Genomic DNA, 16395 nt, shown 5'->3' on the forward strand with positions numbered 1-16395 from the left:
GCTGATGTCCTGGTGCCGAGTGAGCATGCTGCCGCAGTGAGACCGGACACCTGTAAAGCGTAATGGGAGGACTGGCTCATAATTTCTCAGTTTTCTAGCATTGAGGCATTAACACATCCAGTTTGATCTGCTTTGTTGTCGTGGATTAGGCCGCTCCAGCAACCAAACCCCACACACAGCCGGTCACTCACCCTCCCCCACCCCCAGGAATGAGGGAGAGAATTAAAGGAAAAACAGGAAACCCGTGGGTTGAGATAAGAACAATTTAATACAGATAAGTAATAAACAGTATAGATGCTCACCACCCCCTCGTATGCGAAGCCCGTCTCGTCCCGAAGCTGCAATCCCGGACGAACGCGAGGCCCCGAAATAGAGAGGGGCAGAGACAGAGAGAAAGTACTCCGAGAGTGGGAGTACTGGGAGAGAGAGAGAAAAAGAAAGAAAAACAATAGAGCAACAGCGCAGCAAGTGCGAAAGAGCCAAAGCGCAAAAGCCCTTCTTCCCGGCTGACCCTCACTTTTATACTGGGCATGACGCTGCATGATATGGAATGCTAATTGGCCAGTTTGGCCCTCAGTCTTAAGTTCCACCACAAATCACAAGGGGAATCGTGTCCCCCTTGTCCCAGCTATGCTCCCCCCTTATCCCACCGTGCTTCTGCACTCCGGCATACTGAAAAGTCCTTGGAGTCTCACGTCGAACCACAAACATCAACTTGCTATCAGCATTCTTCTCAGAGCGAGCCTCTGAGTAAAACCAAACCATGGAGCTCTTCTAGCTCCTAAAAAGAAGAGCTAACACTGTCCCAGCTAAAACCAGGACATTTGTAACACAAGCCTTTAAGGGGTTTGGTTTTCCTGCACTGAGCTGAAGTAACTGTGTTGGCAAGGCTGTACTGCAGCTTACCCAGAGGACACATCCCAGAGGACACCATCCGGTGCCACAGTGGTCCTGTGCTGCCACTGCTCAGGGCACCTGTGCTAGTAAGGAGACAAGTAGACACAACACGCTCAGGAGCGCGTAGGAGGGGAACCACAGCTCTGCTGTGGGAGAAGGTGGAAAAAAGGCCCCAAGGTCCTGTCCATCTGACCTGGAGAGAATGATGCCACAGCCATCACTTCTGCCTCTTGCTTGCCATTGGCTTCGTTTAGGACTAATTTGGCATTGTCTCACTTGACTGTATCCCCTCTACAAAATCCCTCTGATCTTGATTTTCCCAGAATTGGGTTTCTTTATCTTTCGTGCAGGGAGTTGTAGAGGACATAGTTAACTCTTTACTATCTTGTACACAATAAACTATATCTTAGCCTTGATAATTTGAGGAATAAAGACCAAACCTAGTTTGTTAAACAGAGTTTATTTTCAGCTCAGATACGCACTTCTTATGAGCCTTTATGCAGATCACTTGATTTCGTTGCTCTTAACCATATAAGAGCATATGACTTAAAAATATCAGAAAAGTACTTTTGAGGGTTTTTGCAAGAAGCTCCTGAGGGACGGTTGAATGTCACTGAAAGTTGAAAGTTCAGTATTTGGAAACAGAACAAAGCCAATTAATTTTACTGTACTCTTTTAATTTGGCTAAAACCTTCTGCAACTGGTTGTAGCTTGGATGGAAGCCAGGAGAGAATTTGTCCTTATAATGTCAAAGGGAGCCCAATTCTCCATGTCTTCCCTCCCAGCTCTACATCCCTCTCCTCCACTCACCTCCAGTCCATCTCCTTCTACTTTAAACACGATTGAGTAATTTGCCTCTGACCTAGCTCCAGCCTCCTGTCCTCATACAAAAATTAATTTTTGGCTAACCTGCTTGGAAACTACAAACCAGTTCTGAAACAAAAGGTGCTTTTTCTCCTCTCCTTGATGACTCTATAAATCATTGTGACTACAAATAACTGTTTATTTTACTTACTAATCCCTTATCAGGTTTTCCTTTTTCTCAAGGACATTAAAGCATACCATAAGGAAAACACTCCTTTTTAGTATACTCTTGGTAGACTACACACCTGTAGTAACTCAGCTACCGTGTTAAGTCATAAAGCATATGACATAGCTGTTGTTTTTCTTGACTTCTTCACAGCAGCCGTAAACTTTCTACGATCTCTACTAGAGCCAGATCCTGCAAAGAGACCAAACATCCAGCAGGCGCTTGCAAACCGATGGCTTAATGAGAATTACCCTGGGAGAGCACCACCGAATGTCACATATCCAAACAGGTACTGTGCGAAAGAGTGGAGAAAACCTGCCAGGGTGTATATACATTAAGACATAAATTACTCTGGCTTTGGAATTTCATTCCCTCTGTGATGGCATCCCGCCACATTTTCTAGGATTGCTTTTGTGACTCCGTCCTAAAGGTTGTTAGGATTGGCCATTGAATATGTGTTTCTTAAAATGGTCAAAAACGATACCTTCCATTAGAAGCTGGCATACAATGCATTATTTGCAGGCTGATCTGGAGTGGAGATCGTATGATTAATTGACTCCAGACTTTGGAATGTATATGAGTGACAGCTAGTTCATCAGTTCTGATCTTCTCCTTGTTTGTCAGTAAAAGCCAAGCTACTTTTCCAGTAGAGGCTACGCCTGTTTGTGATACATACGTGAGGTTCTGTGGATTAGGTAAATACACAAACTGTGGTGAGAAAGGTCAGAGTTAAATGATCTTGCTTTGTTGGTTGTTGATCTTGAATACCTGTGCAATGCCGAATGCATGACTAAATGCAAACAGAGAACAAATCTCATGGCCAGTCAAACATCTGTCTAGCGAAAAAGAAAGATAGATACTTGTGGTCCACTTTGGTTAGAAATAATCTTGCTGGACTTTAAGTATCCGCAGTTTGGAGTCGACACATGAGCCAGCCAGCCTGGGCTTTTGTTACAGTCAATGGAGAGAAATAAGGGCACTTTTTACAGAATGATTCAACTGACTTCTTTTTGATACTGCAATAGGATGACTTTGTGCCCAGGAGATCTGAGTTCCTCTCCAGTGACTGTAAATGGAGCCTCAGGCAGCTCACTTAGAAATATATGTCTACATTTGATCAGACAAAACCTCCTTTCTGTATCAAAGCCCTCCAGCTGTGTCTCATATACAATTTAGGACCTGCAGAGGATTCCCTGAAGGAGTTACTAGTTTGCAGGCCAAGATCCTAAGTAACACTGAGGCAAAGACAGCAACTTAAAGTGTAATTTTAGTGCTTAAAATTTAATAGTCCCCCAAAATTTCTGTCCTGACTTGCTAAGAGGAGAGTCTCTAAGTGAAGATCCTAACTTCCCCCGTGCAGTTCACTCAGATGTCGGATACCAGATGTAGCATATGCCTACAGGCATGACAATTTGCTTTTGTCTGAATGTCTGAACCACTGTCCTCCACCCAAAAACAATTTGATATTCACCAACCAGGCCATCTTGTTGTGTCGGTGCCCTGAAGGACTCAGTCCCATAGCATGCTCAAGCCGTGCATACAGCCAGCCTTCAGCATTGAGCCCAGGTCACAGCTTTGCTGGTCAGAGTGCCTCCCACCTGTTTTTCCCTCTGCTCCACTGCTAACCAGATGAACAGGTTATGTTTCAGAAGCGTGGGTCCAACCCCTGTGGAGTTAAGGCACCTGCAGCACCCCTCCTGTGCTGAGGCAGGTGATGAGTGCTGCCACCACCTGATCATGCTGAGACCTGGGCACGAGAAATCAGTCTGAGCCCTAAATCTTGGGTCAGCCTTTAAGAATTTAGTGTCTTAACTTTTAAAGTACTGCATCGTGGAGAATCACTGTGACTGTGCCTTTCTTTGACCTAAGGAGAATAACAGTTCTCCTGCTCTCAAAATATGGTTGGATAGACGTTGAGCAGCTTGGATGCCTGGAGGCATCACTAGAGCCATCCACTGAAACGGGAGGGCAAATGTGAGGCCAGCTGCCTGCAATCGCCAGACCTGCGTGGACAGAATATAAAGATGGCCCCTATGAACAATTGTTTTGCAAGGAATAAAAGTGAGAACAGGCAGACCATTGTCTCAACATTAGTGCCCCAAATTTAAGGGCTGTTGACTTAATTTGCGTCGTATGCTGTCCAACAAAAGGAAATCTGAGCTTCCATGGTGCACTGGACTGTACTGAAGTATGGTACATATGAACGTTGTATGGTAAAGAAAGGGGAAACAAGTGTAAACTGAATGAGTCATTAAGCTAATGAAATCACTGTCATAATGAGTCTAATCAATCTACTAAACGTGGCATCTGTTAAGTGAATGTAAGTGTAACTGAGAGCTGTATGGGTAATTCGATCCTGTTACTGTGCGCGTCTTATCTGCAGAAAAGAGGAAGAAGAGAAAGAAAACGTGGCTTGAATGTGGTTTCACAGTTCTTTTGCATTTGTAGGTACGTTTTCATGCCTCTGTTTTTGGCTTCTCAGCTTGCAGTTGTCAGGCTTTAGTCAGGTTGTGGGAAGTGTCCATTCTAGAGTCTGCTCATTGCTGCAGTTAGGGAGGTAGCTTACAAAAGAGGCCGGCCTCTGTTGGATTAGCATAGCTGTGCAATGCTTTTTATTTATGGAGCACTCGTTAACCATTCCTTCCTAAAGGCAAGCAAATCAAATGGAAGAACAGAAGTAAATGCAATGCCGAACTATAGCAAGTCCCTATGTTTGCTCATGCGTATATGTGTATATGGTGACGGTAATAATCCTTTCCTACTATAAGCACCCTTAAAGGGAACATCGTGTGGGATGCTATGCTTTGCTATTGAAAAAAAAAAATCAGATATTTTTTTCTTTCTTTCTCATTGCACTGCTTTTCTCATCATTTGGTCTGAAAACAAGAGAAAAGCAGATACTCCTTCTATCCAAACCCAGGTTTGATATGAAGCTGTAAAGGATAAAAGCCATGCAGATCCATTCTTTCACTTCATTTTTAGATAGTATTCCTTTAGTTTAATTAATTTATGCCCCAAGCTTGACCTACCTGGAAATTGTCATATGGGAGCCTTACAGGGAACATAATCTATGAAGTTTGTAGTATTTAAAGACATGGCTAGACTCCTTTTGAGCTTGCCTTAGAAGGGACCACTACAGTCAGCTTCAACAGAGTTTCTCCAAGTTTTTGTTAGTATGCAGATGTGAGTAAGATGTGTCGAAATAGTTCTGAAAAATCCACTACTGAATTTGCAAGGATTCACTTCCTCTCTTCATCAGACTTTTTATGACACAAATAGGAAGCTATGTTACGTTCTTGCAGTGCTCTTCCACCATAACACCCATTGTTCCCAAGACAGGAGCATGGTAGGAAAGGGGAGAGCATGGAGATAAGGTGGAAGGATGGCAGAAACTTCATTTTTAGGAGGATATTCTCCCAGGCTTTTATGAGCTTATTTTTATTACAGAAATTCCCTGAAGGCAAGCAAAAATTTTCCAGAATTGCTTGAATTTCTTTTGTTGTCCAGATGCTTTAACATGAAATGGCCAAGAGAAACTTTGCTTTTAAACTTGAAAAAATCCCAACCCCAAGCATTCCTTAGCTGCAGAATGAATGTTAATAAGCACACCAAATAAAAGAAAAAAAGCTAACTGAAATTTTCCAGACTCTGTTTTACATCTTGTCTAAGTCCTCTATGTCAGACTCAGACTGCTGTCCAGGCTTTCCTCACATCACAGGTGCACAAGACAAGGGGACAGCAGGACAGGAGTGGGAAAGGTGGAGAACGGTCCTTTTGAAGGGGGAAGGCAGGTTGTAAAAAAAGCCCACAACCTAAGCTCCCCTAAGTCACCTCACCCAGATATTAGGCTTGATTTTAGGAGCAAGGAATATCCTTTAGAAACCAAATGAAACACGACAGTTCTTTGGAGATGGGTGGGAGTTGACGGGCACATCTGGGAAGCTGGCCAGTGCTTTTAGAGGTCTAAATACAAGCAGAGTTCTTTGGAAAATCTGTTTTTAACTTAGACTGAGAAGCTGCTTTGCCATTCCCACAAGGCTGCTGTGCTCCATTTCTCGCCTTGGCCGAGTCTGTTACAGACTTTACGAGAGAGCACATATATAACTGTGTGTCGTACTTGTGCTTTTAACTGGCATGAGCATGGCAGTAGTTTTACCGGTTGGAGAGCTGCTGTAATAACCCTCCTTGTGCATCCCCTTTCTCCGGGGTGAAATTCTCTAGCTACTTAGTGTGTGAACATCGTGCAACAGGTAAGGGGTGAAGCTGAACGCTGTGGTGTTTGATTATAAGAAAAGGGTCATTTCAGAAAGCAAAATGTAGCTACCTGAGCTGGATTTTACCTCTTTTCCTTCAAAACCAGCTGGATGATCCTGACAGTCTTCACTGATCAGTGTAACAAATGACAGCATCCTGAGCATCATGGTGCCATTTCAGGTCAGGGTAGGACATGAGGTCCCTCTGACTGGGCTGGAAAAGTGCTGTTCATTCAGCTATCACGACTTCCTGTGGTGCCTGCGATTCCCGAATAGCCTGTCCTTCTCGTACCTGCTCACGAGAGAAGAGAGTGAACCACACCTGCGTTACTGAGCCTTTCAGGCCTCTTCTTCATGCTCTGCCCCATGTCCTGTGGCTGGCAAGGCTCTGTTGCTGGGAGGACAGTATGAACGGTGTGCTCTGCCTCTCTCTCTGTGCAGGATTCACCTTGAGGACCTCAGCCAAAGTGTGCTGCTCCATATGACCGAGAAGCTCGGCTACAAGAACAGCGACGTCATCAACACTGTGCTCTCAAACAGGGCAAGTCACACGCTGGCCATCTATTTTCTACTTAATAAGAAGCTGGAGCGCTACTTGGCAAGCCTTAGGGTAAGTACTGCTTGATGCTGATTCTCTGGATGAGTGGGTGAGGAGAGTAAAAAAAGTGCTAAAAGTTTCCCTGCTTGCTGGAATTTGATCTTAAGGCTTTACCTAGGTTGTGTTTTTTTCCTAATTTTGTAACAGTAACCATGAAGGGGCAGTATTCCCTGTGAACTAATAATATTATTTCAGATAAGAATTCCCTAGGTTGCAGAGGTAATTGCTGAAAGGCTTTATGTCTCAGGAATCCCTCTTTCCATAGGAGATTCCCTCTGGCTAGGCAGTTACCCTATAGAAAGCAAACTGTTGCCATGCAGAGCATTACTTGTGACTTGTGGTGTGCTGGGTCCGTATGTTGAGATAATTCTGCCGCTTGAAATATCAATAACACAGTGTAATTTTATTCAGGAAAGCAAGAGGAGGCATAAGAGCTATTAAGATTTCATTTAGTTTTAAAGTGAAAACTTAGCTGAAAGTTCTACATGAAAAATAACATGAATATAAAGTCTCCTAATCTCCTGACAACCTTCCTGGCCCCCGAATATGTCTTGGAGGTCCGAAACACTGCTGATGGGTTTGCACAGCAGCTTTCTCTGGGGCAGAAACCTGCTGCCACATGTCATCCTTCATCCTGGGGAGCTGAGCTCTCAGGCTGTGTTTTGCGTGGTACTTGCTGGAATGCTAGAATGGGCACAGTGCACAAAGACAAGCTGCACGCTCTCTTCCCTTGGCCTCTCCACACAACTACCTGTGGTCTGGCAAGGAGTCTTAACTAGGTGAGAATCTGTAGGCTCCTACATGACTTCTCAGGCAGGAGGGTGGGTTGCATGGAGTTCTCTTCTTAATGTGTTTGCTTCTTAGAGAAATTATCCCCAACGGCCTTCCGATCTGACAACAGCTTCTTAGGTTTTTTCTTTCCTCAGTTCTTTTAGCAAGCTTGATGCCATTAAAGATATTTAAAACATACTGGACCAAATTTACCATCTCTGTAAGTTGAGGCACCTCTATTGAATGCCAAGAGTGAATACAGCCCATTAAGCAGTAATTTAATGTTAGTTTTCTCTAATTATCTTACATACTTTACTTTTCTGTGCTTTTCTCTCCACAGAAGTCTGAAGGCCAGGACATCATTTGCCACAAGAACCAACTATACCAGATAGAAAAATACAAGGCAAATAAAGACTCCTATGAGGTAAAGCTCATTAAAGCTCATGAAGGTACTTTGAAAGCAGATTGAATTTGAGCATCCTTGGTGACTGTGATTAAGGAGATGGCTTTCTGGACCTGTGGAGACAAAAAATCTTGCCTGTGCAAGACAAATAATTCCCTCAATTTCTTTTCGAAGGAACAAATAGCAACTCCCTAGAGTGGAAGTGTAAAGGTGACTTTCAGCTTTCATGAAGAAAATAAAAGTTTTAAATGCTCTTTTTAGCAAAATAATGCAAACTTCTTTAGGAGACTCCATAATTTCATTCTGGGGTGTAAGTTGCTGGTGTTGTAAGACGACTATAACTGTGTTACCTTGAGTTTCAAGACTTGGTGGTGTAGGGCAGAGAGCTGAGTGACAGCCAGGGAGACCCTCCATGGTAACCTGGTGTTCCTGGTGTCCTGGGCCAACCCTGACTTGACTGCCAGAAACGCAACCGTGTTAGCACAAAACTCTGCCGAGGTTAGTGTTTTCTACTTCTTGGCAGAAGCAATGCAGAACTAGCCCACTGCATCGTGAGGGACTTCCCTTGGCCAAAGAAAAGATTTAACCAGGTTACCTTTTGCTCTGTCAGTCTCCAGTCTTTTTGCCTGCAAACAGGGGAGGTAGTTTGTATTAAAAGAACATATATCAGATAATAGGAGTCTTCTCATGGCTGGATTTTTCTTCCCTGGATGTTTCTTTGCCAATCACTAAAATTACAAGAGGAATATGAGCTGTGCAAGTCTTGCCTACCAACACAAAGAGCAGTGTTCTTGAAGAGTCTACCTGCTTCAAAAGCTGCTCTTCAGTGCCAGATTAGTGATCTAATTGCAGGGGCAGATTTGTATCATGGCTGGTTTTGTTATTTTAAAGACTGCTTGCGAGACAAGTTGAACTGCAAGCCAGATGGAAATATGAGGGCAAAATACTTATCGGTCTTTTCTTACATAAATCAAAAACCACCTTACTTAAAATGTATCATCAGTGGGTAGACTCAATGAATATAATATTTCAAAATGCTCTTTGACAGCTTACTTCAAGCTGTTGTAAGGCAACCGTCCCCTGGAAACACAGGCAGGTACGTGAAGGTGAACACTCCAGATGTCACATGGTGCATCCTGATGCCAGCATCTGGGCCGGCTTCCTCCAGCTGCTGGCGTCACTTCTCTGTGCAGTGGCGGAGAGTCATGGATGGCTTTGCTCGCCATCCAGGCATTAGCTTACAGCTTCTGCATACCTACCCCGTGCAGGGGAGTCTACGGCAAGGCCTGCCTGTGCACCTGTGCATGGAGCTGAGAGAGAAATGCATGGCTTGGTTTGGTGGTGGTCCTGAAATCTCCATGCCCCTAGAGGGGAACTGATGTTTGACTTCCCTAAGAATAGTTGAAAGCTAATGGTAGCATCGCTGTATGACCCCAGTTTGGTTTGTAGGCATGTTTAGGGGTAAAGGCTCCCTCCAAAGTCTCTCCCGCACTCGGAGTTAGTCCCAGTGTAGCTATTTAGAGGATGAGGGGGTGTCATTTCTTTCTTGAAATAGTTATCTTAATGCAATCACAGTGCAGACACTGCGATAATAATACAGTATGTTCTCTTTCTGCTTGGGCATAAGCTGAGTATAAAGCGTGTTTTATATTGCTTTAGCTGTATTTACACAAGGGGGTTGTGTTACCCTTACCGTACCAGGACAGTTGAAGCAGCACAGGTGGGTGAATACAGACCCTGGGATGCTACTGCCATTTGTAACTATGATAGACATCTCTCCTAAAATGCCTTCATGTGGATGGGAGCACAGGCCTGCTAGTGTCTGGCTCATGCCGCTGGGATCAGTGGGTAGGGATTTTGTAAACTCAAGCAGGTTCATGAGCTGCAGATAGAGTCCCCTTATCACCTCCCATTTCCAGAGGGAGACTGGGAGGCACTGGTCCCTAGGCAGACACTGCACGGATAGCATAGCTGTGCGTTGCCATGGGAATAGCAGGGAGAGAGCTGGTCACCTTCAGCTTCAGCAGCCGACTGAATTTCTTCTGCCTCACTCCAGCGATGTGAAATAAAGACGTTGGCTCGGGCAGGGGGCTGCGTGCCAGCAGCACCACCTGATGCTGAGGCAGGCAGCAGGGCACATGGGCAGTGGTCATGCCTAGCCCTTCTTCTCCATTAGGTTTCCTAACCTGGGTTGGTGGGATCAGTGTGCCAAGGCTGAGGGTGCTGGGAGCTGCTGTCGGTGCTAAGTAACCAGGCTGTTCAGCAGGCTGATTTCATTTTAGTGCTCAGGGTGGATAGGTAGTGCAGGGAGGAGGGAGGCAGCAGCCTGTTTCTCTCTCTCCATCTCTCTCTTTTTGTTGTCGAAGCCTCAGGCAATGAGTGGTGGTCCCTCCAGTGAATCCAGGGGACCAGCGCTGGGGATACCTGCCTCCACAGGGTAGCTAGTAGGCTTGAACTTGAGGAATTTGCATTTTTTAAGGACTTATGTCACTGTCCTATCACCGTTTCAGACATGGCCAAGGCAAATAACCTTTATCTTCCTTTCAAATCCACTGCTGGGACTAAGAGTTGGTTTTCGGGTCGAGGTCAGGACAGGAAATAGCAGAGGATGATGTAATGCCAAACCTATTCAACTATAACATACCGGTACAACTCCTGCATTGTGTGACAGCATGCCATTACATGGCTCTGCACGGTACAGCGAAGAGCGAACTTTTACAACTCCCTGAAGGAAATCTTCCTTTCCTTTTAACATGTAATATTATGTGGCACATTGAGAGTTTAGGGTTTTGGTCATTTCCCTTCTCACAATCATCATCTAAGAGAAACAATGTTAGTAAGTTTTAAAAATACTTATAAAACTATTTGCAATGTTCATCCAGGGTAAATTAATTAATTGCTAACACCAGATATGTGAATTTTCTTTTTCACGGGTGCTTTAATTGTAAGGTATGACTGTGTTACTGCTGCTTAGAAAACATAGCAGCAGCGTGAAGGCAAAGTCAGGAGCAGTTGGCAGGTGAGGAGCTGCAGCTTGACTCTTGCACCATTAGGCTAAAAATACTGCAGGAGTGAAATGTCCTGCATTCTGACAGATGCTGCAGCAACCGACATGCAAATTCTTTCCTCACCTATCCAAAATAGCAGAAAGCCGCTAACAATCTTGATCGGCTCCTTTAGGCTTAATATAGTCACCACTTGGTCTCATCCTCACAAGTACTTTTAAAAAAAGATACTCGCTAGAGCCCAGTCTCTGCTGATCTTGGCAGCAGAGTTTCAGATCCTTGAGAGGATGAATAGTGTGGCGGGCTCAAAACTAACTGTACAGCTCCCCCCAACTGTTGTAGCAGGGTGTTATTCACATTATTATTATTGTTGTTGTTGTTGTTATTACTTCATCATTGTCAGTAGTGACTGTGCTCACCAAGATAGTGCCTGGGACCAATCAGACATTGCATTGTTCCAAGCACAGCAAAGGCAGGGAGGAATAAATGCTCGATGCCGGAGGTATTTACAGCCTCTAAAGGCAAGGGGAAAGACATCAGGTGGACAAAGAGATATCAACCAAGCAAAGTGATGACGGCTCCATAATGCATTGGCTTGTTTCTGTGGAAGGGTTAGCCAGCTTTAGTTAGCTACAGGGGAAGAAATTGGAGGGGATAAGGGACAGATGGAGAGAAGACTGGGGACAAAAAATGTGTGTGCGAAGGTGGAGAGATAGAGATGATGAGGAGCTCAGAATTGGTCTCTGGTTCTCGCTTTCCCAAGTCACCTAACCACTTGTGTCATAAAACTAAAAACCCTAGTTCATGATTCACTGAAGCTCTTCCTTCTGACTCTGTAACTTCTGAAAATTCAAAGGTTAATGAGCCCAGTGGTGCCCAGACACCCTCTGTGTGGGAGGCTGGACTCTCTCTCAGCTGGGAATGATCATAATGAGTGCAATCCGGTTATTTTCCTTTTACATGTCTTAATATTATTATTTTCAGAGCTGTGTAGTGGCCCAAGAGAACCAGAGTTGTCTTCTGCTTCTGTTTGCCTCTCTCACATGTATGCACGTTACTTTGCATTTGAGGGTTTTTATAGGCTTCATGTCAATGAACTTTCAACAGAACATCATCAGGAGAGCCAGCCCTTTGGCAGCATAGTTATCAGACAAAATACAGGCCTTGGCACATAATTGGGTGAAGGAACTTCCCTGCATTTTTAAAAAAAGACTTGTACTTACAGTGGCTTTCCAATAAGACACAGCGAAACATGTTGTTTAAATGAGAATTACAACCACACAAAGAATGTCACTTACATGCCCCTCTAAAGGAACAACCCCAAAGCAACTGAAACAAAAGCCCCACTTCTCTGAGATTAACATCTAAAACCAGATCACACAGCTTTGTCCCAAGAAGGTGAGAGATTCTTGGAGTCTTTGGCGGAGAGCAAAATGTGGGCCACAAATCTGATGCCTGATTTTTAGAAGTGAAATAAGACTTTTGGCTCCCCTGAAATCAGTGGCAGGTAAAGAGCGTTACGCAGCTTGCACAGTCTAGGGATTTGTGTTGAAAAAAGATACCATGAATTTTCACTGTAAAACAGTGCTTTAAAATTGGATTCCTCTTCAGATCCCACTCCCAGGTTCTTTTCTTCCTGTGTCATCACTGGAGATCAAACCTATCTTTTAGGATGTATGTGCTTGCAATCCCACCTTCAGCTGCCTTCCCCATCATGAAAAGGAGTTAGGCTCAGCGAAGGGCTGAGTTGGTAATTTTCTCCCCCTCCATGTCTTTGTGCAGTTGCAGAGATGCTGTAAAAGCAAGGGCCATATTCCTTTCAATCTTATTTGGGCAGAAGATAAATGACTTAAAGAGTTTAAACCTCTTTAAAGCTTTGCAGCTCACTTTTTCAAATGTCAGAGGAAGTGCAATAAAGAGAAATCAAAGACCTTTTTTCGGTGGTTAAATAGGGAGGCAGATTTCAGGTACGGAGGAGCACAAGCCTCTATCTACTTGCTCCAACAAAGTCTCCTAGAAGAGAAAGCTTTCCTTTTCCTTTAATTTTCCAAAACCAACTTTCACACTGCATGAGTGTCAGAGCAGATGGGAGCCATGAAATCAATGTCAAACAGATCAGAGGAAAACGAGACATGGAAAATTTAGTTATTTTGAGTAGCCAGAATAAGTTCCTTATAAATGTATAGTTTTTAATTCAGTTTTGGTAAGTGGTGTGCTTAGAAGTCTGAGGGTCATTTAAACTTCCCTTAAGTAAACCAAATTGTTCTTGTTTGTTTTACAACTTAAAGGACAAAAAACTCAAAGAACAAGAAAAGAAAGGGGAGATTCTTCACCGTCAGCTCCCAAAGAAAACTGAGAAAAGTCCAGTTTCATATAGACAGCCTTCTTCCTGTCTTATCTCACAGATACAGAACACCAAGGCTCTGCTGAAGGACCGGAAAGTCAACAAGGCTGGAGGTCCGGAGAAAGGTCAGTGGGAGAAATACCAGTGGTGTGTCCCTGTGCACGTGTGCACGCGTGGGCATGCACGGTATTAACACGAGTGTCTTATGTGTTGTGTGTTTGTTAGTAAATAGTCATGGGCTTGCATTCACTGTCTGCTCTGGAGGTGGTGTGTGAAAGAGGACTGGATAACCTAGTCAAACATTGAATGAAGCATCCTGAGAAAACCATGACGATGTTCAGCAGTCATGAGTGCTTGTTTTTACTTCTCTTTTTTGTTTGACAGAATTCCTGCAGTGTTTTAAAAAAAGCCTTCTTTCCCTATTTATACGTACTTACACAAAATCATCTGCACTTCACACTGGTGCTTTGAAAGCATCAACATCCACCCCAGATCACTGACAAACCAAAGCCGGTAGAGATGCTTCTTCCTACCGGAGAATGCATTTTGCTAAGAGGGGACTAAGAGGCAGCACAGGAAGAAATCCCTGACCCCGAGGAGAGTGCCAGTAACAGTGGCATCCCTGGGAGAAGAAGTGGGCAGCAGCTGATGGTGGAGGAAGGGGAAATAGGCAGCCAAGAGGAAATGCAAGTGGCACTGCCAACCCCAGCAATTTTCAGGCAGCAAAAGGAGGGGGAAAAGCATTAACAGGGAAAGAAAAAGACGAGACAGCCAGAGGAGAGCAGAGCATTAATCACAGAGGATAGGAGGCAGCCTGGGAGGGAGGGATGGGTGAGAGTTGTTCTTAAACAAAGTGGTCAAATAATTTTGACCAGTTTTAGGAAGAAACTAGTCGGATTAAACTTGGTCTGCTTTTCCCAGACAACTCTCAATGTGAATGATTTCATCCTGTACATCCATTCAGGTCTCAACCCCTGCCAAAACCATCCCTTTCAAAAGAAACACGTGAGATTTGTGGCTGTGACCTGAGGGCTGGCAGACCTGAATTATTTTAAATCCCTTTTAGATGGTTTGAGACCAAGGGAATTCGTGGACAGTGATTAACTGCCAGTCCACTATTCTTTCAATTAGGAGGAGCCTAGCAAAGCAGGCTCCTTGGACAGCTTTCCATAAAGGCAGCAAAACGTGTTTCTTGCAACTAACTTGGCATAAGCGAGTGCCAGCATCCTGCAGAAACCAAGCAGATCTTCTCCACGAACTGTTTTGGTTTACTGGGCCAAATTCTGCAAAGATTGTTCCATTTATATTTGGTCCTTGCTGGGGAAAGGTTCTCGCAGAAGTCGATGCAGCAAATCTCTTCCAACTGTAACAGCCTGAATCTGGCCAGTGCAGCTACTCCATATTTACATGTGTGAAACCAAGAACAGATTTTGTTCCAAAATGCAAGGAAAGACATTAGGGATTAACTCACTGTTGTCCCCTGTGTCTCTAGGTATGTCAGTGGATACAGTGCACAGACCCGGTAAAAACCATGCAAAGTTGCACTAAGAAAGCAGAAACATGAGATTTCTCAGACATGGCCTTAGAGGATATAATTAATACAAACAGCTGAAGGCATCTGTGGTTTTCTATTTCATGTCCTTGTCTTACTCAGTTTAAGCACTCTTCCTGCCTTTGAGGAAAGTGGCAGATAAATTACCCGTGAAACAGCAACGTAAGTATCAAATGAGAGTCAGGGAATTAGGTTCCGAGTATATCCCTAAGACCATTTGTTTTAGCTCGTGCATTTGTCACGCTCTTCTAAAATTTGTTAAAGGTGATGTCGGATGCTGTCTGCCGTAAGGCAGAGAAGGCAGTGCTATTAAATGCAATCTGCTCTTCTGGTTCCTTTTCTGATTGCTTTGCAGACTCCAGCGGAGCGGTAAGCCCTTTCCATGAACCCCTGGCAACCAAGACGGGCTGCGTCACTTCCAGCTCCCTGGAGTACCTCGAAGTCCAGCAGCCACCTCCCAGAACCCCTCGGCTCCTCAAGAGACAGGAGTCTCCACAGCAGGAGCCGGCCCGGATCGGAGGCCGGGCAAAGGACTCTCCTCTTATCCTGAATATTGTGCACTCCTTTGAGTCGGTTGACAGAGAGGACCAAATAGACCAAGTTTCCCCCTCTCATCAGTACAGGATTTTAGGCTCGCCAATGAATTTCCCTTACAAAAGCTCAAGTGAAAGGACACTGTCCCCACTTTTTCAGCCAGGGAGTACGTCCCCCGTGCACCCCACCCAAGTCTCTTTCACATATGAAGAAAAAGCGTATCCGGCAAAGGAAGAAGCAGTGTCCCCTACTCAGCTGGTTTCCAACAACCCCTTGGGCAGCCCTAACTGTGTTAAAAGCAGGGGCAGATTCCCCATGATGGGGATTGGACAGATGCTGCGGAAGAGGAACCAGACGATGCAGTCGGCAAGCGACAAGCCGCTGGAAGCGAGGATGCCCCAGCTGCAGCAGATGAGCCCCACGCAGATTTCCTTCAATGCAGCAGATGCTGTCAGCGGCCAGTGTTAGTCTGGCATCCCGGGATTTGCACTGCTGTTCTCTGGGACCTAACCTTTTTTACTTTTAGCAAGAAGGGAAAGCTGCAGGCATGTTACTGTCACTACGTAATACGCTTCAGTAGTCCGACGTAAAAAATTGGAGGTCTACTTGTAAGAAAGGCGTTGTCCTATATGTTAAAGTTGAAGGAAAAGGGCTCTGCCTGTGCTGTTAAGAAATGTTAGCATTTGGCATCTGACTGTACACAATAACATGTCTTGAAAGAGCTACGTGAATATGTATTTTCACTGCTCTCAGCTAGTATTGCAGTGAGGTTGATTGGAAGAGCAGCAGGCATTAAGGGTTTGATTCATCAAGGTAATCTGCGTGGTGCCATGAATACCGGTCCCACCAGGATCTGTGGTAAGACTGCCTGTGCTCCATCTGCCTGTGCCACCCAGTACATGGTACTGCCACAGGTATTGTTCATGTGGCTACACAAATGGAAAAACTCAAGATATTATGTCCAAAGTCATCTTGCTAACAAGCACTGCCAAGAAGATGATGTTGGTA

General features: G+C 44.6%; 1 protein-coding gene across 2 annotated transcripts in view; it reads left to right on the plus strand.

Annotated features, from left to right (window-relative positions):
* HUNK (hormonally up-regulated Neu-associated kinase) overlaps positions 1-15855 on the plus strand; it is a 56502-nt gene extending 40647 nt beyond the window's left edge. Inside the window, exons 6-11 of one of the 2 annotated variants that reach the window (XM_086631739.1) lie at positions 2081-2216; positions 6622-6790; positions 7890-7973; positions 9237-9252; positions 13187-13426; positions 15209-15855. In XM_086631739.1, the coding sequence (XP_086487865.1) occupies positions 2081-2216; positions 6622-6790; positions 7890-7973; positions 9237-9252; positions 13187-13426; positions 15209-15855 (1292 nt within the window). The remainder of the gene's footprint in view (positions 1-2080; positions 2217-6621; positions 6791-7889; positions 7974-9236; positions 9253-13186; positions 13427-15208) is intronic. The other variant, XM_086631748.1, reaches the window with a different exon arrangement.
* Positions 15856-16395: the final 540 nt, after the last annotated feature.

This window comes from Tauraco erythrolophus, chromosome 1, assembly GCF_009769465.1.
Source record: "Tauraco erythrolophus isolate bTauEry1 chromosome 1, bTauEry1.pri, whole genome shotgun sequence".
NCBI classification, from domain to species: Eukaryota; Metazoa; Chordata; class Aves; order Musophagiformes; family Musophagidae; genus Tauraco; species Tauraco erythrolophus.